Source organism: Capra hircus, chromosome 1 (assembly GCF_001704415.2).
Source record: "Capra hircus breed San Clemente chromosome 1, ASM170441v1, whole genome shotgun sequence".
Lineage (NCBI taxonomy): Eukaryota > Metazoa > Chordata > Mammalia > Artiodactyla > Bovidae > Capra > Capra hircus.
Genome location: NC_030808.1, coordinates 148,280,534 through 148,297,720, shown reverse-complemented (window position 1 = coordinate 148,297,720; position 17,187 = coordinate 148,280,534). Strand labels below are relative to the sequence as shown.

Here is a 17,187-nt window from a genome sequence, read left to right as displayed (position 1 = left end):
ATCTATGCGTCTGTCCTATCCTATTACCCCATTTTATAGTTGAAGGCCACGTTTGGCTCAAGGTCGTGCAGGAAGGCGGTAGAGCCTGGACTCTACCAGGTGTTTGTCTTGTAAAATTTCTAACAGGAAAGCTGAGAGAATCGCTGGCAGGCCCATTCTGACCCAGTCTGGCCACGGTCGTTGACTTACATATTCTCTTGCTACTTTCATGGTGTAAGAGCAGATCTGAGCAGTTCCCACAGAGACCATTTCAACCTGAAAAGCTGAAAATATTTCCTACCGGCCCTGTCTTTAAAGGTTGTACACCTGAGTTTTACTCTCTTTTCTACCTTTTGGTATATTACATGTTATATATTACACCAGGGAAGATGGGGATTCCCCTGGTGGTCCAGTGGCTAAGACTCCAGACTCCAATGCAGTGGGGCCCAGGTTCGATCCTTGATTAGATCCCACGTGCCCTGACCAAAGAGGACATGTGCCACAGCTAAGGATCTCACACGTGGCAAAGAAGACCCCATGCGTTGCAACTAAGACCGGGTGCCGCCAAATGAATAAGTATTTTAAAAAACAACACACTTCTGAACTGGTTCAGCATATAAACAATCCGCACAAATGGACATTTATAAAGACCTATCTATTCATTTATTGATTTCTCTTTATTATTTATCATCCATCCCACTTTTCCTCCCCTGAGATCACAGAAGACATCGCAGAAGGGTTCACAAAATTAGCAGCCATTTCCCGATGAGAACTTGAAAGGGATACTTTGATTCTTTTTTCTTTCTTTTGCCTGCTTAGGGATATTTGTGACAGTGTAAGTGTCTGCCTGGTGAATCTGGGATAGCAATATAAATGGGTGGAGCTGTGAGTGAGCTCACCACTGCACAACTTTTTTGTTGGAAACAAACTCTCCATGACAGCCCTTTGCATCCAAGGGCAGAAGGGCCAAGTACATGGGGGTCTCTGTTCCTTCTTCTGGACTTTTGCGGGCTTTGGGTCCCCCCAGGTCAGTTCTCACCCACCCTGGGCAGCAGGCATTCAGGAGGATCTTGTCCCCTCCTCTCTGCTCACTCAGTTTCCTGGCCTGGATTCTGGACAGGACTGTGACTCCAATTTTCATCACTCCATATGCGGTATTGGGCCCGCCCTCCTTCCTGTGCACCCCGTTCTTTGTGTCTTCCACAAACTTGTTCATGAGCCCCACCAGCCCCTCCTCCGTGATGGTCTCACTCCTCGGTTTCTGCTGCAGTTTTTGATGTGCAGGTTTTAAAAGCTACAAAGCTCACTCTGCTTGACACATGCACCACTCTGCCTAAAACACAATACAGATCATTGCCTAGAAGGGTGAGCACAAACATGATGAATACCCAATTTGCTGGGGTGTTGGATCTCAAACTTCCATTTGATGGCCAATTACCAGTTTCTGTGAGATTAGTTAAGACTGCTTATACAATAGAGGTACATGAAACAGCCTGTTGGCCTGTCATAGCCATGATGTCTAGGATGATAACAGAAAGAAATGCTCCAATGGGGAGGTCAGTGTCCAGATTTACTGGTGCCTGGAGGGTCTGAGCACAGGCGGTGACATCCTCTCTTAGCTCACTTATCCCAGATGCCTGTAAGGTGAAGCTACATGCTGTCAAGACTACTCCTGCTTGAAACTTGACAAGGTCAGCAGAAGCCCTGGGAACATCTATGGGATATGGTCATAGGACGTGGTGATGAACTGAACCTGTTGAACATGGCCAGGCGCGGGGTGTGAAGGGGCTTTTTAAGCAGAGCTGACCAGGCTGGGGGCCAGCAGCGGTGGGATAGCATGGGATGGGTCGGGGTGGGGGGGTGGGGGGAGTCTGTCACAGTCCGAAAAGCCAAGGACTGTGTTCCCGGGTCCAGTGCTGTGACTACTTGAGAAGGAGGCCCTGCCCCTTTCCTTCCCTCCTAGGAGGGGCCAGATGTTCCAGAAGGTTCCTAATGATCACTCCTGATTGCACCTCTTGCTGGTGCAGCATCCTGAGCCAAACCAGGACACAACCCTTTTTTGATCCCACCTCTGAGATACACTGTGGTTTGCAGGGTGGAGTGGTGAACGTCCTCCAAATAAAACTGCTTGGTGAATGGGACTAGGGATTCCTGGCAGAGGAATGAAAATCATTAGAGGGGCTACATGCATGTATGTGTAGGTCTCCAAAAGAGGAAGGAGTACAGTTATTATCTTGTGCTGGCTCCATCAAGCCTGCAGAATTGGAATGGTTGCTTCTTCCTAAGATGTAATGAAATTACTTAGGGTAACTGCTTCAAACTGTGGTGTTGGAGAAGACTCTTGAGAGTCCCTTGGACAACAAGGAGATCAAACCAGTCCATCCTAAAGGAGATCAACCGTGAATATTCACTGGAAGGACTGATGCTAAAGCTGAAGCTCCAATACTTTGGCCACCTGATGCAAATCTGACTCATTGGAAAAGACCCTGATCCTGGGAAAGACTGAAGGCAAGAGGAGAAGGGGGCGACAGAGGGTGAGATGGTTGGATGGCATCACTGACTCAATGTACATGAGTCTGAGCAAGCTCCAGGAGATGGTGAAGGGCAGGGAAGCCTGGCGTTCTGCAGTCCATGGGGTCGCAAAGAGTTGGACACAACTGAGCAACTGAAAAACAACAACGACTACTTCTGAGGACATAGCTCTGCTTGCTCTCTTGATAGAAACTCAGCTTGTTAAAGACTTTGGTCCTGTGATTAGACTTTCAGTGTGGGCAGGCTACCTGACTCTGTGGAATTCAATCTGTCGCATATGGAAGGACTGTTTATGAAACTTTTACTGTGTTCAGGGCCATTGACAGGAATGTTGTATTAAAAAGTTACATATCCCTAGGTTTGTTGAAAATGTGTACATTTTGATTTGTCTTAGGTCATAGTTAACCACTGGTGTATCACCTGGGCTTTATTTTTCTGGAACTAAGGGTACGTGATCATTGTGATTCCACTATCCATTTCCAAACTAGCAGGTGTGATGCTGACTGTTGATTTAAACACTGATGATCCTCTGCTGTCATATGGTGTGGGGTGTAGGGGGAGGAGGAAAATAACAGAATAGTTGAAGGCCTACAGTTGTGAAGTCAAACTGACTCTTCAGGGAAGGGTCCTGCCTTTGCCTTCAGGGGCTGTTGCTTCACCAGGGCTGACAATCAGAGGTGGACAGTGACAGGTAACCATGACAGTAAGGGGCATCTGTACCACATGGAGCTTCTGTGAAGAGGCGATGTGGCGGACAGTCTTTGGGGCCTTGGGGAGCCGGATATGGTGTTGGGAAGTGTCAGGGGACGTTCAGCTTTAAGGGATCCAATATATTATTTTCTTCTTTTGTGTGCCATTTCTGAAGGACTCTATTCCTTATCAGTTCCTGGAAAACAGGAACGAGCAAAGCTGCACACAGTCCTCAGGACTGAGATCATGAGAAAAGGCACCTGCTTGGATTCCTTTCAGTGACTCCCTTCAGTGACCATTTACTTAAAGGTAGTCTATTCAGTTATGCCCCTCTTACTCAGGATATGGAATGCTTTCTGGCCCTTTTAAGATTGTTATTTGCTTGGCCTTGTTTTTGCTAATTTTTTTTACTGCCTAAAGCTGCCTTGTATGAAGATATATAAACGTGCATTTCTGCAAATAAAGCACCCTTGTTTCACTTGAGACTTGGATCCCCTGCGTCCCTCTTCTCATCAACTCCAGTCCCCAGGTCCCAGTCTACAAAGACCGTGACAGGGAAGCAGGAAGCTGGCCTGGGTGCAGCTGGGCCCCTCTTTCAGGGACTCATGATATAAGATACCTAGCACTTCCAATCTATTTTCAGCACTGTCATCTATATCCAGACAGTTAACCTTTACAGTACCACAATCCTATGACAGTTCTCATTTTATAATTGAGGGGATACAGCAGATGTGGGATTTTGCTCAAGGTCGCACAGGAAAGTTGCAGAGCCAGGCTTTTTTGGTTCAAGATGTTTATCTTGAAAGATTTTAAGTAGAAAGTTGAAAGCATAATAATGGATACCCATGTGTCCTCCCAACTAGGTTCAACTGTTCTGAATATGTTACTCTAGTTATGTGTTCCACTTCTGTGTGTATTTTGCATAACCGTGCTAATGTTGCAGACCTCCTGACACCTCATCCCACAAAAATGACACATTCACCCTGAAGAGATTTGACAGTGATCTCTCATACCCACTCATGCCCACCCGTTCTCAATTCCCCATTGTCTCAGATTCTTGTAGGATGTTATCTTTCATACCAGCACCCCCTCACATTTCACACATAAAATTGTTTTTTTCCCAGTGAGTTTGGTGTTTACAGGCACCAGAGCAGAGGTTTTGCCCTCATGGTGTGGTCCATGTCATCCTAGAGGCTGGTCAGCTAAAGCTGGCAGACCCAATGTGGCCATGCTTGTCAGCTTATATATGTCTCTGGCTACTTTCTTGGTAAAAGAGGGGAGGTGAACAGTTCTCACAGAGACCACTTGAACCTGAAAACTAACAGTATTTTCCATCTGGCCCTATTGATGAGAATTCTTTCCCCAAGTAGTACTCTCACTTTCCTTGACCTACATTCTGGTCTATTAGACTTCTGAGCTGGTTCGGCATATAATCAGTTGGAACAAACAGACATTTATAAAGAGCCATGTATTCATCTATTAATGTTTATTGATTATTTGTCATCCATTCTTCTTTTATTCCCTGGGATCACATAAGAAATCACAAAAGATCTCACAGAACAGTAGCCATTTCAAAGTGGCTTTGAAATTTACATAGAGGTAGGCATGCTTGATTTTTTTTATGAGGAGATATTTTGAACACTGTGTTTTCTCAGTCTAATCAGGACAGGTAAGCAAGTGGGGCCTATGGGTAGAACTCAGGCATGAATTGCCATTTTGCAACTTTTTTCTCATGGACAAACTGTCCATGAGGCCCCTCAGCATCCGAGGGCAGAAGGGCCAAGTACACGGGGGTCTCTATTCCTTCTTCTAGGCTTTTGGGGGCTTTGGATCCCCCCATGTCGGTTCTCACCCACCCTGGGCAGCAGGCATTCAGGAGGATCTTGTCTCCTCCTCTCTGCTCACTCAGTTTCCTGGCTTGGATTCTGGACAGGGCTGTGATGCCAAGTTTCGCCACTCCATATGTATTATTATCCGGCCAGCCCTCCTTCCTGTGCACCCCGTTCTTTGTGTCTTCCACGAACTTGTTCATGAGCCCCACCAGCTCCTCCTCCGTGATGGTCTCACTTCTCAATTTCTGCTGCAGTTCAGGGCTGCAGCTTTCAAGAGCTTTGAAGCCCCATCCACTAGACATGTTCACCACTCTGCCTAAAATGCAACACAAACCATTACTTGGGAAGGTATGTATGAGAATAATGAATACCCAATTTGCTGAGATGTTGGACTCGATTCCCACTGGAGAGCCAGTTACCAGTTTCCTATGGGACGTAGAGGGTCTGGGGATTAGAGGCAGGTGAGCCTAGATCTTGTCAGAAACACTGCAGTTCGGACTCGGTCAGACTCACCTTGGGGTTTCATTAGAGGCAGGAGTTCTGTGCATATATCCCGGGTCCCAAAAAAATTTGTTTTCATGGTCACTTCTGCCTTAATTGGAGTTGGCGTGGGATCACTAACTTTCAGAGCAGAAAAACAAAACAAAACAGGATTAATAAATATAAGCCATACAGTAAAAATGCTTACTTGATACAGTATTTTTTCCTGTGAAATCTGTTTTAGTCTAAGAGGTGGGTGGAGTTAGTGAACAGTATTGTGCCAGTGGGAATTTTGCGGTTTGATGTGTGCTCAGTCCCGTCTGACTCCTAGGGACCCCATGAACTGCAGCCCTCCAGGCTCCTCTGCCCATGGGATTTTCCAGGTAAGAATACTGGAGTGGGTTGCCATTTCCTTCTCCAGGGAAGAAGCCGGTTACAGTTTGATAATGCCGTGTATTTATGTAAGATGGCATCATCAGGGGAGACTGAATGAAGACAGCTCACACAATCTCTCACTGTACCCCTCTTTACAACTATTTATTGGTTTCAAAGCAAGTTAAAGATTTACCAAACTGGTCCAAAGTTCAATGAAATCAATACTGCAAAAATCCGGGGCATTGTCCTTAACACTGATATCAAAGCTATTGTAAAGCCTTCTTGCTGGAAAAGCTTGTAATCTCGGAGGACCTGCTCTCCCTGTGACCTCCAGCCTAGGGAGGGGGTTCTAGATCCCACAGCGGAGGTTCAGGCAGTAGCCCCGCCCCGCCCGGTCTGGCTTTCCCCACAGTGGCTGTATCCCCGCCAGCTCCCACTCACACGGGAAGGCGATGCCCGCGTTGTTGACCAGCACGTCGAGGCCCCCGTACTCCTTGCGCAGGAAGTCGCGCACGGCGCGGATGCTCTGCAGGTCAGTGATGTCCAGCTGGTGGAAACGGGGGCTCAGGCCCTCCGCCTGCAGCTGCTGCACGGCCGCCCGACCCCGCACCTCGTCCCGCGCGGTGAGCACCACGTCCCCCTGGAACTGCCGGCACAGGTCACGCACGATGGCAAAGCCGAGGCCCTTGTTGGCCCCAGTGACCAGCGCTATGCGGGTGGAGGACGACATGGCCGGTGTGCAGGGCCCTTTGGAGTAGAGCTGACAAGGCTGGAGACCGACGGAGTGGCGCGGCGTGGGACGTGGAGACCCGTCACTGTCCAGAAGGCAAAGAACTGTGTCCTAGGATCCAGTGCAGTGACTAGTTAAGAAGGAGGAGGCCCTGCCTTCTATCCTCTTAAGGAGGGATCAAATGTTCGTAAGGTTGCTCAACACCACTCCTGGCTCCACCTCTTTCCGCGCGTACTGTATTCTCAGTTAAGCCAGGGCACAGCCCTGTTTTTTTCTTTAAACTTTTTATTCTATGTTGGAGCATAGGGCTTCCCTGGTGGCTCAAAAGGTAAAGATCTGCCTGCAGTGCTGGAGACCCGGCTTTGATCCCTGGCTTCCGAAGAGCCCCTGGAGAGGGGAGTGGCTACCCATCCAGTGTTCTTGCCTGCTGAATCCCACGGACAGAGAAGCCTCCTGTGCTACCATCCACAAGGCGGCAAAAACTCTTCACAAAATTAGCAGCCACCTCCCAGTGGGAACCTGATGGGGATACTTTTGATTCTTTTTTCTTTCTTTTGTCTGTGTAGGGATATTTGCGAAGGTGTAAAAGTCTGATTGGCAAACCTGGGATAGGAACATAATCAGACCCATGGGTACAGCTGTGAGTGAGCGCACACACAACTCTTCTCTCGAAAACGAACTGACTGGAGCCCCTCGGCATCCGAGGGCAAAAGAGCCAAGGGGTCTCTGCTCCTTCTTTTGGGGCTCTTAAGGCTTTGTGACTGCCTCAACCCTTGTCAGTTCTCACCCACCCTGGGCAGCAGGCATTCAGGAGGATTTTATCTCTTCCTCTCTGCCCACTCAGTTTCCTGGCTTGAATTCCGGACAGGACCGTGACGCCGATTTTCCTCACTCCGTTTATATTATCCGGCGCGCCCTCCTTCTTGTGCACCCCATTCTTTGTGTCTTCCACAAACTTATTCATGAGCCCCACCAGCTCCTCCTCTGTGATGGTCTCACTTCGAAACTTCTGCTGAAGTTCAGGGCTGCCTTTCTTTAGAGAGCTGACACTGACAGAGCTGGATACATTCACCACTCTGCCTAAAATACAACACAGATCAGTGCACAGAAAGGCGAGCAGGAGAAGGATGAATCCCTACTGGGGACAGGACTGCCCTCTTGTAAGAGGACATTAGGGAAGGAAGGGAATGTACTTGGGAAGGGGTTCCTCAATGAGTTTTATCTGTTTTATTATTATAAGTAACAACATGATACTTCTAATGTTTTTAAAAATTAAGCTATATCTAATTATTTTAGAAATTACAGGAATGAACTATCTCACTCAAACTCAATAAATAAGTCATGACCAGAGGAAGAAGTCTGTGAACCTATTACCCAGCATGACTTGTGAAAATTATTTTCAAAACTGAACTATTTAAAATCTCTGGAAATGGTCCCGAATGTGTGCAGCAACTGAAGAAACATTTTTTTTTTCCAGACTCTCCAATAACTCAGGTGAGAACAGAAATAATCTATTTCAACCATGACTGCTCCTTCCTTACCTCCTTTCTGACCATAACAATGGAAACTTCACTCTGGGATGGTGCATCTGAGACGCAGGGCTCCCTCCCTGCCAAGGGGCTGTGGTATCTTCCCACCAGGCGGATGACATCAGTGTTTCTCATCCTGTTCCTCAGCTACCTGCTGCTGAGGTTCAGTTCCTGGCAAGTGTATCTCGGAGGTTAGGACTTCCTTCTCCAACCCAGCCCTCACTTGTGGGACCAATGCTGGGCATCCTGAGAATGCTGGAGCCTAGACTGCCCTTGTTTGTGAGGCAGAAATAGCATGCAAAGGGAAGTAACATGCTGGGAAGACCAGGGGCTACAGCCCCCTCTCGCAGCTCCTAACACAGGAGTGTCATTGAAAGAAAAGTGAGAGGGTAACAGGTAGGAGGGTAATGATAAAGGAAAGAAATGGTATAGACTTAACAGAAGCAGAAGATATTAAGAAGAGGTGGCAAGAACACACAGAAGAACTGTACAAAAAAGATCTTCACAACTCAGATAATCACGATGGTGTAATCACTCACCTAGAGCCAGACATTCTGGAATGTGAAGTCAAGTGGGCCTTAAGAATAATCACTAGGAATGAAGCTAGTGGAAGTGATGGAATTCCAGTGGAGCTATTTCAAATCCTGAAAGATGATGCTGTGAAAGTGCTGCACTCAATATGCCAGCAAATTTGGAAAACTCAGCAGTGGCCACAGGACTGGAAAAGGTCCGTTTTCATTTCAATCCCAAAGAAAGGCAATGCAAAATGTTCAAACTACCACACAATTGCACTTATCTCACATGCTAGCAAAGAAATGCTCAAAATTATCCAAGCCAGGCTTCAGCAATATGTGAACCCTGCCAGATGTTCAAGCTGGTTTTAGAAAAGGCAGAGGAACCAGAGATCAAATTGCCAACATCTGCTGGATCATCAAAAAACAAGAGAGTTTCAGAAAAAATCTATTTCTGCTTTATTGACTATGCCAAAGCCTTTGACTGTGTGGATCACAACAAACTGGAAAATTCTGAAAGAGATGGGAATACCAGACCACCTGACCTGCCTCTTGAGAAATCTGTATGCAGGTCAGGAAGCAGCAGTTAGAACTGGACATGGAAAAACAGACTGGTTCTAAATAGGAAAAGGAGTATATCAAGACTATATATTGTTACCCTTTGTATTTAATTTCTACGCAGAGTATATCATAAGAAATCCTGGGCTGGATGAAGAACAAGCTGGAATCAAGGATGTCAGGAGAAATATCAATAACCTCAGATATGCAGATGACACCACCCTTATGGCAGAAAGTGAAGAAGAAAGAGCCTCTTGATGAAAGTGAAAGAGGAGAGTGAAAAAGTTGACTTAAAGCTCAACATTCAGAAAATTAAGATCATGGCATCCAGTCCCATCACTTCATGGCAAATAGATGGAGAAACAGTGGAAACAGTAGTGGTTTAGTCACTAAGTCGTGTCAGACTCTTGGGATCCCATGGACTGTAGCCTGTCAGGTTCTTCTTTCCAGGGGATTCTCCAGGCAAGAATACTGGAGTGGGTTGCCATTTCCTTCTCCAGGGGAATCTTCTTGACGCAGGAATTGAACCCAGGTCTCCTGCATTGCAGGCAGATGATTTACCAAGTGAGCTATGAGGGAAGCCCCACTGAGGAAACACTGGCAGACTTTATTTTCTTGGGCTCCAAAATCACTGCCGATGGTGACTGCAGCCATGAAACTAAAAGACGCTTACTCTTTGGAAGAAAAGTTATGACCAACCTAGACAGCATATTCAAAAGCAGAGACATTACTTTGCCAACAAAGGTGCGTCTAGTCAAGGTTATGGTTTTTCTGATAGTCATGTATGGATGTGAGAGTTGGACTATAAAGAAAGCTGAGCGCAGAAGAATTGATGCTTTTGAACTGTATTGTTGGAGAAGACTCTTGAGAGTCTCTTGAACTGCAAGGAGATCCAACCAGTCCATCCTATTGGTAGGACTGATGTTGAACCTGAAACTCCAATACTTTGGCCATTTGATGCGACGAACTGACTCATTAGAAAAGACCCTGATGCTGGGAAACATTGCGGGCAGGAGGAGAAGGGAACGCCAGAGGATGAGATGGTTGGATGGCATCACTGACTTAATGGATGTGAGTCTGAGTAAATTCTGGGAGTTGGTGATGGACAGGGAGTCCTGGCGTGCTGCACTCCATGGGGTGGCAGAGTCGGACATGACTGAGAGACTGATCTGAACAGGTAGAAAGGCCACAAGTCCCCAGGTGGTAAGAGGAAACAAACTGCAATTGGCAGACGTTTTTTCCCTTCTCTACAGAAAATTAAAAGAGGCATCTTCCAATTCTGTGCTGAGGACACGTGGTTCTGCCTTGAGGTAACCAAGGTGTTTTTCTTATGGAAATGTTTTTCTTAGGCTGTGTTAATGAAACTATGTATTTGCTTTGGAATTTGCCTTTCTTCAAATGGTGTCACTGTTGCCGGTGGGGGGAGGCGGTGGGGGGTGGGTGGATGACGCACCTCTCGCCACGCTATCTCAAAAGTGCATACTGTGTGTTAGGGGCCTGGTGAAACTCCTGCAGCCTTGAGGCGTCTCTCCTATCTGATTAATAGCTTGCTAAGAGACAAAACACCTTGCGAAAAACTAGCAAGAGAGCACTGTTTCTGTCCCCTTCTGAGTCTATGTCAGAAGCTTGCACTATCTCTATTATAGTTTAGTAAGACTTTGCTACATAAGAAGCTCCATGTGTCAAGCCTCATCTCTGACCTGAATTGAAATCCTCTCCTGGGGAGGTCACGAATCCAGACATGACTCATGGCTCGCAGCAGCAACCTTTCAGAAGTGTCACCATCCCTGCCCCCACCTTCAGACCTGTGGCTTAGAGATTTAGCACAAGAAAGGGGAAAAGATAGGACATAGAAACCAAGCGGTCCAAAGTTCCTCCAAAAATATGTGATTTCTTTGATTCAGAGTGTGGGGGCTTCCCAGGTGGCTCTAGTGGCAAAGACCCCGCCTGCCAAAGCAGGAGACATTAGAGTCTCGGGTTCGACCCATGAGTGGGGAAGATCCTCTGGAGGAGGACATGGCAACCCACTTTAGTATTCTCGCCTGGAGCATCCCCTGGATGGTGCTGAAAAGAAAGACCGAAATGGAGGGACACGGTGCATTCATGAGTTGACAGACTCAGGTAAAATGTCAATTGTTCTCATATTGCTGTATGATTTAATGCAATTTCAATCAAAATCTCAGGACGATCTTTTGTGTACATCCAGACTAACATTTGAAAAGTTATGTGCAATTGCAAAAGAACTAGAATAGCCAAAATACTTTTGGAAAAGAGAAATATTCAAGAATTATTATGATGCTAGAATAATCTTGACGTGGTACACAATCAAGAGAGAGGCACACCTCTGTAAATTATCAGTTGCCCATCGTTTTGTGGTCAATTTTATTTTAAAAAGTCCTTTTAACAAACGGAGTTGAAAAAATGGACATTTAGGATATCTACCTTAGATTAAAGAAATTTTATTGTTACATGAAAACCCATGCACAGATGTTTATAGCAGCTCTGTTAATAATTTCCAAAAACTAGAAGTAACTTAGATGTTGAACATTGTCCTGTTACAGCTTGGCTAATGGCTGACAGCTCAGAATTAAAAAAAGCAGGGACCACTATGATATCAGAAGGGGATGACAGAAAATGAGATGGTTGGATGGCATCACGGACTCAATGGACATGAGTTTCAGCAGACTCCGGGAGATGGTGAGGGACAGAGAAGGCTGATGTGCTGCAGTTCCTGGAGTCACAAAGAGTCGGACAGGACTGAGTGACTGAAGAACACAGCTATGATATAAAAAACTGGGTCTGTTCATGAGGAAAGGGAGGAGAAGATTAGGAAGAGGGGTGGGAGGGTGATGAAACCTAAACCATTACTTTTATTTCTGAACACTTAATGATATTATTTTTATATTCACTTAAAATGTACATAAATGGCTTCATACTCTTATAGTGTACCACTGTACTTTTTGTCCAATGCTCATTTTCTTCCTTGTTTGAGTGAAAAAACAAAGAATGTGAAAGCTGTGCTAAAAAGCAATTAGGAAGAGACTGGTAGCTTTGACTAAATCATTTGCATCAGTAAGGTGGCTAGAGAAAGTTAAGGATGAGAGCCCTTTTTGGTTCAGAACAGACCACAAAAAGTTAGCGTTAGCCCTTCAAAAGAGCCTGAATTAACTTGGATCAAGATCAGTCGGTGGAGCAGTTTATGTTGTGCATGTGTGTGTTAAGTCGCTTCAGTAATGTCCAACTCTGTGTGACCCTATGGACTATAGCCTGCCAGGCTCCTTTGTCCATGAGATTCTCCAGGCAAAATACTGGAGTGAGTTGCCATGCCCTTCTCCAGGGGATCTTCCTGTCCCAGGGATCAAATCCGTGTCTTTTATGTGTCCTGCTGGTTCTTTAACACAAGTGCCAGCTGGGAAGCCCAATTTATGCTGTGCCTTGTTACTTTTTCACATGTCTTCCATCTCACAGTAGCAAGAAAAGCTATTAACTTCTAGGTTGGTTATAATCGATACTCAAAGGACAGTCTCTTTTTTATTCGGTATTAGCTGGTCTACCTCAATGGTGAAAATATCAACCTAAATCAAATCCCTTATGATTATACAGTGGAAGTGAGAAATAGATTTAAGGGCCTAGATGTGATAGATAGACTGCCTGATGAACGATGAACTGAGGTTCATGACATTGTACAGGAGACAGGAATCAAGACCATCCCCATGGAAAAGAAATGCAAAAAAGCAAAATGGCTGTCTGGGGAGGCCTTACAAGTAGCTGTGAAAAGAAGAGAGGCGAAAAGCATAGGAGAAAAGGAAAGATATAAGCATCTGAATGCAGAGTTCCAGAGAATAGCAAGAAGAGGTAAGAAAGCCTTCTTCAGCGATCAATGTAAAGAAATCGAGGAAAAGAACAGAATGGGAAAGACTAGAGATCTCTTCAAGAAAATTAGAGATACCAAGGGAACATTTCATGCAAAGATGGGCTCGATAAAGGACAGAAAAACCTAACATAAGCAGAAGATATTAAGAAGAGGGGGCAAGAATACACAGAAAAACTGTACAAAAAAGAGCTTCACGACCCAGATAATCATGATGGTGTGATCACTAATCTAGAGCCAGACATCCTGGAATGTGAAGTCAAGTGGGCCTTGGAAAGCATCACTACAAACAAAGCTAGTGGAGGCGATGGAATTGCAGTTGAGCTATTTCAAATCCTGAAAGATGATGCTGTGAAAGTGCTGCACTCAATATGCCAGCAAATTTGGAAAACTCAGCAGTGGCCACAGGACTGGAAAAGGTCCGTTTTCATTCCAATCCCAAAGAAAGGCAATGCCAAAGAATGCTCAGACTACCGCACGATTGCACTCATCTCACATGCTAGGAAAGTAATGCTCAAAATTCTCCAAGCCAGGCTTCAGCAATATGTGAACCGTGAACTCCCTTTGTTCAAGCTGGTTTTAGAAAAGGCAGAGGAACCAGAGATCAAATTGCCAACATCCGCTGGATCATGGGAAAAGCAAGAGAGTTCCAGAAAAAATCTATTTCTGCTTTATTGACTATGCCAAAGCCTTTGACTGTGTGGGTCACAATAAACAGTGGAAAATTCTGAGAGTGACGGGAATACCAGACCACCTGACCTGCCTCTTGAGAAATCTGTATGCAGGTCAGGAAGCAGCAGTTAGAACCGGACATGGGGCAACAGACTGGTTCCAAATAGGAAAAGAAGTACGTCAAGGCTGTATATTGTCACCCTGCTTATTTAACTTATATGCAGAGTACATCATGAGAAACGCTGGACTGGAAGAAACACAAGCTGGAATCAAGATTGCCGGGTTGAAATATCAATAACCTCAGATATGCAGATGACACCACCCTCATGGCAGAAAGTGAAGAGGAGCTAAAAAGCCTCTTGATGAAAGTGAAAGTGGAGAGTGAAAAAGTTGGCCTAAAGCTCAACATTCAGAAACAAAGATCATAGCATCCGGTCCCATCACTTCATGGGAAATAGATGGGGAAAGAGTGGAAACAGTGTCAGACTTTATTTTGGGGGGCTCCAAAATCACTGCAGATGGTGATTGCAGCCATGAAATTAAAAGGTACTTACTGCTTGGCAGAAAAGCTATGAGCAACCTAGATAGTATATTCAAAAGCAGAGACATTACTTTGTCGACTAAGGTCCGCCTATCAAGGCTATGGTTTTTCCAATAGTCATGTATGGATGTGAGAGTTGGACTGTGAAGAAGGCTGAGCACTGAAGAATTGATGCTTTTGAACTGTGGTGTTGGAGAAGACTCTTGAGAGTCCCTTGGACTGCAAGGAGATCCAACCAGTCCATTCTGAAGGAGATCAACCCTGGGATTTCTTTGGAAGGAATGATGCTAAAGCTGAAACTCCAGTACTTTGGCCACCTCATGCGAAGAGTCGACTCATTGGAAAAGACTCTGATGCTGGGAGGGATTGGGGGCAGGAGGAGAAAGGGATGACAGAGGATAAGATGGCTGGATGGCATCATGGACTTGATGGAGGTGAGTCTGAGTGTACTCCAAGAGTTGATGATGGACAGGGAGGCCTGGCGTGCTGCGATTCATGGGGTCGCAAAGAGTCGGACACGACTGAGCGACTGAGCTGAACTGAACCAACCTAGGAAGCTTGACCAGGATATCCAAAGGTCTCTCCAGATAATAAACTCCTGAAAGTGCCTGCCTCCTCTTCCCAATGTGTTCCGTGCCAGGCCCGCCCACTGACCAGGTCCCCAGGGATTGGAGCCAGTCACCTGGATCCCTCTCCCTGGACCCCAGCCCCCAAGCTTGGTGAGACTATAGACTCCTCAAGCAGAATCACACCCTGGATTAAGTCGAGATAAGATGACCCACTTAAATTTAGTGGTTTCAGACTTAAATTGGAGAAAGCAGGGAAAACCACTGGACCATTCAGGTATGACCTCAGTCAAATCCCTTATGATTTGATACAGCAGAAGTGACAAGTAGTTTTAAGGGACACGATCTGATAGAGTGCCTGATGAACTATGGACAGAGGTTCGTTACATTGTACAAGAGACAGGGATCAAGACCATCCCCATGGAAAAGAAATGCAAAAAAGCAAAATGGCTGTCTGGGGAGGCCTTACAAATAGCTGTGAAAAGTAGAGAAGCAAAAAGCAAAGGAGGAAAGGAAAGATATAAGCATCTGAATGTAGAGTTCCAGAGAATAGCAAGGAGAGATAAGAAACACTCTTCAGTGATGAATGCAAAGAAATCGAGGAAAACCACAGAATGGGAAAGACTAGAGATCTCTTCAAGAAAATTAGAGCTACCAAGGGAACATTTCATGCAAAGAGGGACTCGATAAAGGACAGAAATGGTCTGGACCTAACAGAAGCAGAAGATATTAAGAAGAGGGGGCAAGAATACACAGAAGAACTGTGCACAAAAGATCTTCATGACCAAGAGAATCACAATGGTGTGATCACTCACCTAGAGCCAGACATCCTGGAATGTGAAGTCAAGTGGGCCTTAGAAAGCATCACTATGAACAAAGCTAGTGGAGGTGATGGCATTCCAGTGGAGCTATTTCAAATCCTGAAAGATGATGCTGTGAAAGTGCTGCACTCAATATGCCAGCAAATTTGGAAAACTCAGCAGTGGCCACAGGACTGGAAAAGGTCCGTTTTCATTCCAATCCCAAAGAAAGGCAATGCCAAAGAATGCTCAACCTACCGCACGATTGCACTCATCTCACATGCTAGTAAAGTAATGCTCAAGTCAGGCTTCAAGCCAGGCTTCAGCAATACGTGAACTGTGAAATTCCAGATGTTCAAGCTGGTTTTAGAAAAGGCAGAGGAACCAGAGATCAAATTGCCTACATCCTCTGGATCATCAAAAAATGAAGAGAGTTCCAGAAAAAATCTATTTCTGCTTTATTGACTATGCCAAAGCCTTTGACTGTGTGGATCACAATAAACTGTGGAAAATTCTGAAAAAGATGGGAGTACCAGACCACCTGACCAGCCTCTTGAGAAACTGTATGCAGGTTAGGAAACAACAGTTAGAACTGGACATGGAACAACAGACTCCTATTGGTTCCAAATAGGAAAAGGCGTACGTCAAGGTTGTATATTGTCACCCTGCTTATTTAACTCATTTTGCAGAGCACATCATGAGAAACACTGGGCTGGAAGAAGCACAAGCTGGAATCAAGATTGCCGGGAGAAATTTCAAAAATCTCAGATATGCAGATGACACCACCCTTATGGCAGAACGTGAAGAGGAACTAAAAAGCCTCTTGATGAAAGTGAAAGAGGAGAGTGAAAAAGTTGGCATAAAGCTCAACATTCAGAAAACAAAGATCATGGCATCTGGTCCCATCACTTCATGAGAAATAGATGGGAAAACAGTGGCAACAGTGTGAGGCTTTATTATTTTGGGCTCCAAAATCACTGCAGATGGTGATTGCAGCCATGAAATTAAAAGATGCTTACTCCTTGGAAGAAAAGTTATGACCAACAGAGATAGCATATTCAAAAGCAGAGACATTACTTTGCCAACAAAGGTCCATCTACTCAAGGCTATGGTTTTTCCAGTAGTCATGTACGGATGTGAGAGTTGGGCTGTGAAGAAAGCTGAGCGCTGAAGAATTGATGCTTTTGAACTATGGTGTTGGAGAAGACTCTTGAGTCTCTGGGACTGCAAGGAGATCCAACCAGTCCATTCTGAAGGAGATCAGCCCTGGGTGTTCTTTGGAAGGAAGAAGCTAAAGGTGAAACTCCAGTACTTTGGCCACCTCACGCGAACTGTTGACTCATTGGAAAGACTCTGATGCTGGGAAAGATTGGGGGCAGGAGGAGAAGGGGACGACAGAGGATGAGATGGCTGGATGGCATCACTGACTTAATGGATGTGAGTCTGAGTAAATTCTGGGAGTTGGTGATGGACAGGGAGGCCTGGCGTGCTGCACTCCATGGGGTGGCAGAGTCGGACAT

The 17,187-nt window shown here is 45.5% G+C and overlaps 1 protein-coding gene and 1 pseudogene across 1 annotated transcript; both read right to left on the bottom strand.

The window, feature by feature from the left end:
• LOC102172669 (carbonyl reductase [NADPH] 1) lies at positions 4,669-6,784 on the bottom strand. Its single transcript, XM_013967056.2, has 3 exons — positions 6,330-6,784; positions 5,547-5,654; positions 4,669-5,349 (listed from the first exon to the last, which is right to left on the bottom strand). Exons 1-3 carry the CDS (start codon positions 6,616-6,618, stop codon positions 4,886-4,888), a joined length of 861 nt encoding a protein of 286 aa, XP_013822510.2. The 5' UTR covers positions 6,619-6,784; the 3' UTR covers positions 4,669-4,885.
• LOC102172942 overlaps positions 7,385-17,187 on the bottom strand; it is a 37,023-nt pseudogene continuing 27,220 nt past the window's right edge.